Source organism: Gekko japonicus, unplaced genomic scaffold (assembly GCF_001447785.1).
Source record: "Gekko japonicus isolate JY-2015 unplaced genomic scaffold, Gekko_japonicus_V1.1 scaffold1472, whole genome shotgun sequence".
Taxonomy (NCBI): Eukaryota; Metazoa; Chordata; class Lepidosauria; order Squamata; family Gekkonidae; genus Gekko; species Gekko japonicus.
In genome coordinates, this window is record NW_015160255.1 from 57,956 (window position 1) to 70,421 (window position 12,466).

At 45.2% G+C, this 12,466-nt stretch overlaps 1 protein-coding gene across 1 annotated transcript in view; it reads left to right on the plus strand.

Annotated features, from left to right (window-relative positions):
- LOC107113149 (A disintegrin and metalloproteinase with thrombospondin motifs 9-like) overlaps window positions 1-12,466 on the plus strand; it is a gene marked incomplete at its 5' end in the record, with an annotated part of 147,551 nt that overhangs the window by 55,765 nt on the left and 79,320 nt on the right. The window contains 4 exon segments of the mRNA XM_015414419.1: window positions 6,833-6,952; window positions 7,915-8,019; window positions 8,154-8,321; window positions 11,972-12,262. Of these exon segments, the coding sequence (XP_015269905.1) occupies window positions 6,833-6,952; window positions 7,915-8,019; window positions 8,154-8,321; window positions 11,972-12,262 (684 nt within the window).

Sequence of the window (12,466 nt, forward strand, 5' to 3'; positions counted from 1 at the left end):
AGCAGGAATCCCTGGTAACTCGGAAACAATGGGGGAAGGGGAGAAAGGAAAAACTTTCCCCGGTAGCCTGCAAATGCAGGCCCTCAATCTTCCTAGTAATTCCCAGATATTTCTAGGATTTAGGGGGGGGACATTTTTTTTTCTGAAAAAAATCTCAGATACATTTGGGATGCTGAATATACCCAAAAAATGCCGATAAGATATTTTTTGGGCTTGGGTGTATCAGAATGCATACCCCTGTCCAAACCAAATCAGGTTCCTGTGTGCCTGATTTTTTAGAAAGAAAAAACCTGATTGATCTCTCAGTGGGAGTTTGAGTCCAGGTCTCCTCAGTGCTAACCAATGAATTGTATTGGCCATCCGAGATACTTCCCATCCATCCCCAGATCAATTAGGCTGTTTAAAAAATATATAATACAAAAATGTGTGTAATGTACATGTGGTAGAAGGAATGGGAAGTTCAAGGGCAGACCAAGACTTAAGGCCAACCAAATTTTCACTTGGATGACATGTACAACTGTCAGGCAGGTTGGAAAGCCACGAAGAAGTTGTGGGTGAAGAGCTCTCAGTGACTTCTCGTCAAGTATTATGTCTGTCTTCACCTACGTTTGTCTCAGGAATTGGACATCTTATCCTTGAGTCATTTGCTGACCATGATCTAGCACTTTGTATTTCTAAAGGATAGACCTTTTACTGAGTCACACCTTGGGTACTCAAGCTCATTATTGTTCGCCTGGACTGTCAGCAGCTATCTGAGCTTGACGCAGGCAGAGACCATCCCAAAACTTGCTGCCAGAGATCACAGCACATGTTCTGTTATTGTGCTCTAACGACTAAATTTTTATTTATTTATTTTCATTATTTATAGTCCATCTTTCTCACCTGGATTTAAGGCCGATTACACAAAGTGAGTCAATACAATCAACAAGACAGGACATTCAATCTGGGGGGGTGTATTTTTTTATATGTATGTGAGTGTGTGTGCACCTGGAAGTCATGGTGACCTCTGGTGATGGACCCCTACTGGAGGCCTGGAGGATATTCAGAGAGGTGGCAGAATAAAGCCTGCCCATGTCCTCCCAACTGCTGGTATTTCAAGGTCTCCCATCCAAGTACTTACCAGAGTCGACCCTGCTTAGCTTCTGAGATCTGACGAGATCAGGCTTGCCTGGGCTATCCAAGTCAGGACAGGACATTCAGTAAACAATGCAATAGGAAGCAAAGCATAAGTATTAATATGACACATTAAATGACGCAAACATTAAATAGTAGGATCCTAGTTTCAGCAAGCTAAACACAGTAGTATAAACCTCAGTCCCTAATAATTAATCCAAGTGACTTTGTGAATCTTTTTGTATAGTACAAGTCTTGCCTGTGTAGAAAAGCCTTCCCGAATAATTCAGTTTTGCATAGCTTGTGGAAAGGTAGGAAACTCAGAGCCTTCCTGACCACCTTAGGCAGGCCGTTCCATAAAGTGGGGGCCGCAACAGAGAAGGGACGTGTACAGGCAGTTGTTGATTTTGCCCATTTGCAGGTTGGCACCTGCAGAAGGCAATGCTCCAATGAGTGAAGCTGTCATGGTGGAGCATAGGGGGAGAGATGGTCTTGCATATATGAGGATCCAAGGCTGTGAAGGGCTTTTTATGTGGTAGCCAGTATCTTAAATTGAGCCTAATAATTGATGGGCAACCAGAGAAAGGCCTGCAAGATCAGAGTAATATGTGTACTGTATCTAGCTACTAATAATAGCTGAACTGCGGCATTTTGCACCAACTGGCATTTCCAAATTGATTTTGAGGGGAGACCAATGTACAGTGAGCTACAGTAGTCTAGTCTCAGTGTAGCAATGACGTAATGCAAGTGGACAGATCAGCCGTATCAAGGTAAGGGGCCATCTTTCAGGCTAGGCTGACTTGGAAGATTGCCTGTTTTGCTGCTGCATTAAGTTGCTTCTCCAGTAGTAACAATTGGGTCCAGTATAACCCCAATGAGTCAGCTGAACGCCATCAAAAGTAGGGAACACAGTATCATTCAAGTAGGTAACCTGTTGAGAAGACGCACTGGAAGGGGAAGGCAGTTTTTGATCAGTCTTGTAACTGTTTGCTAGTGAATTTCTGTTAACAAAGAACTGTGCTGGGAGATGTGGCCTGTTAAAGAGAACAAAGTATGATTTAGCCAGTTTCATTATTAGATAGGGAGAGAGGCTTAAACTTCTAGAACATAAGACGAGCTTACCTTCCATATCAGACCAGTGGTACCTGTTGTGCATTATCACAGTTCACACAGCAGCCAACCAGTTGTCCTGGAAAGCCAACAAACAAGGCTTAGAGGCCAAGGCCTTCCACTGATGTTGCCTTGTAGTACTGGTATTCAAGATTGCTTCCTCCATAAATAGAGGTTCCTTTACTCACTGTATCTGGTAGCCATCAATGACCCTTATCCTCCATGAATCCATGTACGCTCATGGCCATCACTATGTCCACCAGCAGTGAATTCCACAATTTAATTACCCATTGAGTAAAGAAGTATTTACTTAGGCTGGCCTATACCTATTACCAATCAATTTCATTTGTTGCCCCCAAGCTCTAATATTATGGCAGAGGGAGAAAAAGCTTCTCTCTATCCACTTTCTCTACCACATGCATAATTTTATAAACCTCTTTCTCCCACCCCATCATCTCTTTACTAAATTGGAAATTCCCACTCTCTTCAGCCTTTCTTCATAGGAATGGTGCTCCAACTTCATAACTGTCTCAGTTGCTCTCTTCTGTACTTTTCACAGCTTTTCAATATCAGTTTTGAGGTTAAAATGTCCAGAATTGTGTATGAGACCTCATTGTAGCTGTATAAAAGGACATTACAATATTGGCTACTTTATTCTCCGTCCCTTTCTTAAGAATCCCAGCATGGAGTTCACCACTGCTGCATACTGAGTTGACATTTTCATCACGCAATCCAGTAAACCCCCAAATCTCTTTCAGTCCAAAGAACTGGTGAAGTAGGCCTTTAGGACTTCCTTTTGCATAAGCTATGCTGAATTTCCCACTGCAGGCTGTATTCCTCATTGTGTTTAATATTCTATCTTTAATAACTTTAATTCTACTAATTTACCAGGTGCAGATGTTAGGTTAACTGGCCTGTAATTCCCTACATTCCCTCTGGGCAGCTTTTTTCAAAGTTGTTGTGGCCATTTGCTAGGTTCCAGTCCATTGGCACAGAGGCTAATTTTAGCAACAAGTTGCATATGCTGGTTAGTAGATCAACAGTTTCACATTTGAGCTCCATAAGTCTCATCAGGTGAATGCCACCTGGAGACTTAATAGCTTTCAGTTTGCATTGTACTCATAGAACTTCATCTCTTATCGCTTCACTTTTACTGAGTTCTTCAGATGCCTTTTCTGAAAACCACAGTTCTTTCTGGGCCTCAGTTAGTGTAGTTTTTAATTTAAATAGTTTCCAGGTATCCTGGAGGGATTTGATTTCTAGATACAAGGCCAACAGAAAGAGAAGAATAAACAGGAAGGAAGCCTGAGTGTTGCATTCTGGAACATCCTTAGAAAGTAGCTTTAGCAAGCATCAAAAGAGAAGTACACTAACTGGCTTTGCTCACTTTGCTCCCTGCAGGAGCTTCTTTAGTATACTTCACATTGTATATTCCAGTAGTTAGAACTGGTTTAAAGCCATTTCTTAGATTTTTTGTATTCATACTTTGTGTGGAATGAGACTTTATTATCAGTACCTCTTAAGAGTTTCATTCATAGAATCACAGAGTTGGAAGGGGCCCCATGGCAGGACATATCAGCACCGACCGCTCAACATTGAAGAGCTCGGAAGCCATGCCTCAGTCGACCCCCTCAACTCCTGCTAAAAAATGCAGAGAGGGTAAAAGGGACAAAGCGGGCAAGATCCACAAAACAAAGTCTGGATTGAAGCCGATCCTGATCACCATCGAAGCCAATCCCTCCAGCACCAATACTGAAGAGGTCGGCACTGAAAGAAAAGTTGCTGCCAATGAAGAAGCATAAGGCTTCACACAGCATTACAGCACCACATCCACCACCGTCTCCTCCATCTGCTCTTCACTGCGACAGCAGTCGATCTTGGGAATCCTCGGTCTCTGGCTCAGATGCTTCAGGTTTCAACTCTGATAAGGATTCTGAGGCTGCAGAGTCTGACCACCCCTCCCCATCGGGAGCTCCCCCCCCCCAACCAAAGGAGTGACAATCTCCCCATATTACCATCAGAGGACTTGAAGTCATACGGGGAATTGGTCAAGCACGTGGTTCGCACCTTGGGGGTATCCATTGTCCAGCCAAAACAGACCATCACAGATTCAGTCTTTGATATCCAACTGGACACCTCAATGGCCATCTTTCTCCCAGTAACCAATGTGATCCTCCAAGCAGCCAAAACTTCTTGGGACACACAATCATCAACACCAATTTCATCCAGGCATTTGGAGCATATGTATCGGGTCCAAGAAACTGTGGCAGAATTCCTTTCCTGTCATCCTAAACCCAACTCAGTAGTAGTCACCTTGGCATCGAGAAGCAAATGTACCCACTCAGCCCCAGTGGACAAGAAAGGCAGGAAACTAGATGCATTCGGCAGAAAGTTTTATTCAGCAGCTGCCCTAGGAGTGAAAACGGTATGGGCTGTTATCAGGGGTCATTTGGGGGGGGGGGACGCGGGGGGACGCCATCCCCCCGGGTGAGGTGTGGGAGGGCGGGGCCTGGAGCTCCCTGCTGGTGCCCACTGGAGGTCGCCGCCAGCTGTGGGAGGACACACTTCCGGTGATGTCAGGGTGTGTGGCATATGCTAATAAGTTATGCTAATGAGTCCCCCTAGCTCTTTTTCTACGAAATGACCCCTGGCTGTTATCAATATTCTTTGTGGAAACAAGTTGGAGATCCTACCAGCTCTTCCTGAGGATAAATGCCTTGTGGCCAGATGCTTCCAGAAGGAGGGCATGACCCTCTCAAAACATGAACTGAACTCCTTCAAACACATGGTGGACATCTTTGCCAAGACCATCATGTCTGCTATAGCCTTGCGCAGACATTCTTGGTTTCGCTCTACATCACTTCCACAGGATACTCGCTCCTGCGTTGAAGATCTCCCATTTGATGGACAAGGCCTGTTCGATTTCACAACAGATGTGGTCCTGCAAGACATGGACAAGAGTATTAGAACGTCATGCAACCTGGGGATGACTGGCCTTGCACACCCCACAAAACACAAATTGTGGTCTCGTTCATGGCTCAAATGCCAATATTCTAAGTTGTCTCCAGAACAGCCTTGGAAGAGCAAGCAATTACAACCAGGCAATCATCCCACCTATACCAAGTCGAAGTTCCAGTCTGGTCAGCAGATGTCTAGACCTAAGGATTCTAGAACACCCAAACAGGGCCTTTGGCGTGCCCCACCCTGTCATGCCCACCCCCGCCCCTCCCATCCCACCCCCGGGGCACACACTTATCATCCTTCCTCTCGGAATGGGAATGGGTGACACTGGACAAATGGGTGCTTTCCATCATTTTGGAAGGTTATGTGATAGAGTACCACAACACACCTTCTACCCCAAATGTCGTCACAAGTCCTACTAGAAAAAGTCCAGATCCTCCTGGAAAAACCTGTCCCTCCACAGTTCGAAAGTTGGGATTTTTACTCCAGATACTTCACTGTCCCAAAGAAGGACGGAGGCCTCTGTCCTATCATGGATCTATGAGCTCTGAATTAATTTATCGTCTATCATAAGTTCCGTATGGTATCTCTGCAAAACATCTTACCGCTCATCAAACCCAATGCTTGGATGGCTACCATAGACCTCCAAGATGCATACTTTCAACTCAACATCTGGCCACCTCATCATCAATACTTGAGATTACTATCGGGACACAGCACTACCAATACAAAGTCCTCCCCTTTGGGATTTCCACCGCACCACGTACCTTTACGAAAACTATGGTGGTGGTAGCAGCCTATGTATGACATCAGGGCACGCTGGTCTTCCCATACATAGATGACTGGCTATTGTTTGCAGACTTAGAAACCAATATGCACAAAGACATACAGAGGACAGTCAGTCTCCTGTCCTCTCTTGGTCTCCAGATCAACCACAAAAAATTGCACTTGACACCAGCACAGAAGGTGGAGTTTATTGGTGCACTTACTGACTCCACAGTCAATCAAGTGTTCCTTCCGAAAGACAGAGCTCTAGCTATAATGGCATTAGTACAAAAGATCCAAGACGCTCCAAAGATGATGGCTCTGGAAATCCAGCGGCTGCTAGGGATGATTGCAGCAACAACAGCAGTCCTTCCCTTTGCCAGACTTCACATGCGAGTGATGCAGGGCCCTCTCTGGAACTGGCTTGTGAGCAAGGGAAACCTTTACCTATATTTTGTATATTTAAAATTATTTAGAATTTATCATCGTGATATGTCTGACTTCATTTGAGTGATTTTTCTATGAGATTTTTAAAATCATTTTTTATATTTTTTTGTTTTTTTATTTGAGGCCCCAGCAGATTGCGAGGCCCTAAGCTGTAGCTTGTTTAGCTTATGCGTAAATCCGGCACTGGGCACATCTAATACCACAGACTTAAAGTGGTTTGATGAATATCCTGTCCTTGCAGTATTTGCAGTTTTCTGCAGATGATAGTTCTCAAACGCCAAATTGTTGGCACCCTCGTTGGCCTAAGATTCCCAAGATTCTTGAAGGTGGTGGTGGGGAACATTATGAGAGTTAAGCTGGTATAATACCAATATATTTTTGTCTGCAGCAAAGATACACCTCTGCTGTCTTTATTTCTTTTCCATCCATGCTGCAGTGTACTGCAATATGTGGGCAGGGCTACCAAATGAGAGCTGTGAAATGTGTGGTCGGTGCCTATGTCTCTGTGGTAGATGATAACGAGTGCAATGCTGCCACCAAACCAACAGATACACAGGTATGTGTGTTGAGACGGAAAACATACAACAGTCTGTATTCATTTAACAATAGGAGGGAGTGGAGAAGCCCTTCAGCTCCTAACATGGAAGTAGGCAACCTTGTGTGCTTTCTTTGCCTCTGCAACCCTAGCTGCCACTGAGGGCTCTCTGGGGAAAAAATCAGAAAATTGCTGTAGTGGTAACACAATTATTGATTAATTTTAAAAAACCGACAACCTGAAGAAGTGTTCCAGTGACACAGTGGGGGAAATGGCAACCCCAGAGGGCTGATGCAAGGAAAATGGTGGTGGTGTGGCATTAAAAAATGCATATCTGCCTGTTCACACAGTGTGCAAATGTGCTTGGACTGCAGTCTTGACAGGAAAAAAAAATGTACTGAACCAGGTATGGGCAAGATCTGATTAAAGTGTGTGTGGGGGGGAATTGGAAAAGAAGATGCTTCTAAAAATAGTGCTCCTGTTTTGAAGCAATGACAGACCAAAACATGTGGAAGCAGCCCTGTCTTCAAAGTTAAAACTAATATCTCTGCCCTGTTTCTGTCTTGTCCACATGATAAGCCGTGATCTTCTTTGTAGGTCTTTGTGTGTTTTCTTTTGTGGAGTAACTGGTGTACACTGGTACAAGATACATGCTTCATAGAGCACTATAAGAAATAGTCAGCTGGCGTGTATGGATCTCTAAGGCCTTGCATTTTTACAGGGAAGCGATGAGTTACAGGTAGATTCAAAAATCATTGCAATTTAGGCTTCTATCTTTTACACTGCCACAAATGCACTGGGAATATCTGCCTTTAAGCTTCAAAGAACTGTTTGTAGTAAACAATCATCTTAAAGACAGGTGGACTCCCACGCAATATTTCCTAATAATACAGCTACAGCCGTCTGCAGAAAAATACCAGGAGCTGCAGATACTCTTCAATTTACCTTTTTTTAAAAAATGTGTATTGTCATTTGTGAAATAGGACTGTGAAACAGCACCCTGTCATCTTCACCCAAGCAATCCAGAAACAAAAGAAAGTACACCTGGCAGCCACAGGACACAGTGGAGATTTGGATCCTGGACTCCAGTACGTTAAACTGGTCAGCTGTAGAGTACCAGGGGACATTTGAGTTCTGTTGGTGAACACTGCAGCCATACATCTGCAGTGTTCTATTTGCATGGGTCATCTTTCCCATTGGCATTCTTGTCAATCTTTCCTAGTGTTCAACTACGTGTGGGAAAGGCACCAGGATGAGATATGTCAGCTGTCGGGATGATCAGGGCTCTGTGGCTGATGAGGCTGCCTGTTTCCAACTTCCGAAGCCGTCAGTGACAGAAGTGTGTACTGTAACACCATGTGGACGGTGGAAGGCCATGGAATGGAGCTCTGTAAGCAACTTCCTTGTTTAAATTGAACATCTCCCATTTGTCCCCTTGTTGCTTTTTATGTCCCATTTATCACACTCTCCAGTGCATTTTGAAGAGCAGATCAAGGAAATTCAGAATAATTGTCCCAGTCTTAGGGTCATTTCGCACAATGAGCCACTGTGATGTAGTGGTTAGAATGTTGGACTAAGATCTGGGAGACCCTGGTTTAAATCCCCATTCTGCTATGGATACTTATTGAGTGCCTTCAGGCTAGTCACACGCTTTCAGCATAACCTACCTTGCAAGATTGGAGGAGAGGAGAACAATGTAAGCCTCTTTGGGTCCCCGTTAGGGGACAAATGTGGAATATAAGTAAATAAAGTCCTTGTAACTACCAGATGTGTATGTATTTGACATGGCTACCAGGAGTTTCTCCCTGGGAACTTAATTCTCAGGTGTGCGCAGGTCCCGTTAGGATCAGGAGAATAGCTTGAGCCTGAAAAGACCATGGGGATTCACTTTTTGCTTTGCTGGGAAGATTAATGCTTAGCCATGAGTCCATGTTAACTTTATCCAGTGGGGCAGATAGCAGCTTCCCGGGGCCATTCCAGGTCATGAAAATGGTGTGAGGAGGCGAGGCTTAAGCCCCTTCCCCTATGTGCCATAGGCCCAATCTGAACTGGGCCAGTACATGTCGGGGAATTGAGTTCTTAATGGCGATTTCCAGGCACATGCCAGACAAGGGCTTTATAAGAGAGCCAGTTTGATGTAGTGGTTAAGTGCAAGGACTCTAATCTGGGAGAACTGGGTTTGATTCCCCACTCCTTCACTTGCAGCTGCTGGATGACCTTGGGAAAGCCATAGTTCTGTCAGAGCTGTTCCTGAAAGAGCAGTTCTTGAAAAAGCTCTTGAAAGAGTTCTTGAAAGAGCCCCACCTACCTCACAGGGTGTCTTTTGTGGGGAGGGTAAGAGAAAGGAGTTTGTAAGCCACTCTGAGACTCCGAGTGAAGGGCAATCTCTTCTTCTCTTTCTTCTTCTAACATATGAATCAGCCCCTACGTTTCTCCTTTTCTTGGCAATGCATTCCTTGTAGTTGCCACTTTAGTGTTCTCATCTGCTGTACCACACAGCATGTATCGTGTATCCTGGCTCAGCTGCTTCAGTTTTCCTGGGCTATCAGTTGAGCAAGGGCCATCTTTTTTGCTTGTGGCACTCTCTTGTTGGACTGCTAGATAGATTGGTGGAGGGTTCGTAGATAAATGGTCCTGCCTTTTGAGCTGGGTGTTGGACTAAAACCACATCCAGACAGTATTTTCTCCTGCAGCTGATTTGGCACTATAATGCTAGATCTGAAAAGGGAGGGAGGGTTATGAGTAGCGCAGGGGTCATGTGTGACAATCATTCTTATGGACTGTTCCACCCACACTGCTTCTGCTAGTCCCCAGTGTGCCATTTAAACATACCTTTAAGCAGGATAAGGATTGCCTTGGTATTTATAGATACAGACGCTTGTTGTATGTTTAAACCCTTCCATTTTTGGGTCTAACAGATGTGATGTTGGAGATTTGGATAGATTTTTTAAATTAAAAATTAGCTTTATTGGGGGAGATAGTTTGGATCAGAAACAGGCACGAAGGGGGGGGTTTCCTAATGCATTTTCCTAATGCACAATGGCCCCATGGATCTGCAGTTTGCCACACTGGGAAAACATATGGGTACTGGTGTCTATACCTGTATTGTTCCCCTTGTTGGGCAAATAGCAGCTTTACAGGGCCATTTCAGGTAGAGGAAAAGCACGTCTTACTGTTGTACTGCAGTCACAATCCAAATCACACACACACATTCATGGAATTTCCCAACATTACATTTGTTTGACACCTTCCAACTTCGAATGAAACTACATGTTGTAATTTACACAAGTTTTCCATGGGTACTTGCAGCCATATTGTATCCATGAGTTTCCAGTGGGAACTCCATTTAAAAGCACCCTGGCTGCCTGATTTGGATCAGCATTGTGGCATGGGGGGGGGAGAGGATAGCTCCAGTCTCCCTCTGCACCGTTTTCCCAAGCCAGAATGGCACGGTGAGTCATTATAGAAACTAGGAATAAGGCTTGTTGTGGAAATAAATACAACAAGCGCTAGAAAGAGGTTCTGGTTGGGTGCCCCAGCCTTGGGCGCTCAGTGTCAATTTGCTGTGGTGACTTCAGCAGGGTATAGTGACACAGAGTCCACCATTTTCTCCAGGGGAACTGATCCCTGCCATCTGAAGAGCAGTTGTAATTCTGAGTGATCTCCAGCCCTCCCCTGTAGATTGGCAACAATTGTTCCCCAGGAGGAAATGGCTGGTTTGGAGGGTGGAGTCTATGGCATCGTATCTGTCTGAGGACCCACCCCTCCTCAAACCCCACCCTCTCCGGGCTCCATCCCTCAAATCTCCAGGAATTGCCCAACCTGGAGGTGGCAACTCTATCTCCTTCCCAGCCAACCATCAACCTACCATTATCTGCCCATCTGACTTCAGCTTTCCATTCCCTCCCTACAGCCTCTACCTAGGATAAGTACAGTCTTTCTCCTCAGTGGGGACACAAGGAGGAGAGAAACAACCTCATCAGGGTATAATGACACAGAGTCGACCCTGCAAAGCAGCCATTTTCTCCAGGGAGCTGATCTCTGACATCTGGAGAGCAGTTTTAATTCTGAGTTATCTCCAGCCCTCACCTGGCGATTGGCAGTAGTGGTTCCCCAGGAGAAAATAGCCGCTTTGGAGGGTGGACTCTATGGCATTCTGTTCAGCTGAGGCCTCTCCCCTTCCCACACTCTGGCTTTCATAGACTCCACCACAAAAATATCCAGGAATTTCCAAACCTGGAGCTGGCAACCCTAGTCAGGACTGGCCCCAATGAGTTCCCCACAAAGGCCAAAGTAGGCCTGGAAAGTGCTTCCTGCCCTTGCCTTTTTATTGACAGAACCAAGCTTGGTTGCCTAGCAACAGCCACTGAGGGGAAAGTTTGCCCCACAGCAGGAGGAGAAGAGAATGGTTTGATGGCCAGTAGCTCACCTCAGTAGCCAGCCAGCCAGCCACAGAGGAGCCAAGCAGAAGAAGCGTCTTCATTGAGACTGCCATTTGGCAGTTTATTCTGACAGGGAAGCCTGGCCAAGCCAGCAGTGGGCGGGAGAGAGGAGAGAACCCAGCACCCAGTCAGTGGCATGCAAGTACTCTTGAGTGATGGTTCATGGGCCAGTGGCTGATGGAACACACAGCACAGCCAATGGGAGAGTTTGAAAGTGCCCATACGTTAGGGCTTTTATATATATCAGATAACACTCTTTTGGCTTGGGAAACTTGTGAGTGGGAGAGATGGGAGCCCCTCCATCCCCCATGCAGTAGTCCCTATCTAAATCAGGCCCTGTTGCACTTTCAAATGGAGTTCTTGCTAGGAATTTGCAGCCGCAATCTGTCTCTGAGACCCCAAGGAAGACTGGCATATCTTGTAGCATGTAATTTCGCTTTCTGCTCCCATACCTCTTTGAAATCATAAGGCATGTGATAGCCACATTGTGCAGCTGCTTACAATCGTTTCCCACAAATAAATAATTTCACATGGTTTTTAAAATCCACATCTCTTTGCTAAGGATGACCATTTCCATTTCTCTCTGCTGTTAATATAGTGCTCTGTAACCTGTGGGCAAGGTAAAGTGACTCGGCAGGTAGTCTGCATAGATTACAATGACCAGGTTGTTGAAAGGAGTGAATGTGATCCTGAGGACATCCCTGCAACAGAGCAAGATTGCTCTATGCCATCATGTCAGCAGATCAACCCTGACTACAACAGGCCGATCCATCCTTTCCCTTATCCTGATTATCGCCAGAATCATAACCCGGGTGGAAACCTGAACCGAAACCAAGGCCGTGGACATGTTCATGGAGGCAGTCAGTGGAGAACTGGACCATGGGGAGCAGTAAGTAGCTGGTAGAGATATATTTAATTGCATTGTGAATTGGCTTGGTTGTAAGTTATTTCCAGGCTGTACCTATCCTGCCCACTTTCCAAGATTCCATGACAATGGGGAACAATAATTTGGTGATCAGAATAAGCTACATTACTTAAGTATGCTTGCGTGGTTTTTTTCATAATTTCAGGGATCTGGGGTTTGAACGGAACT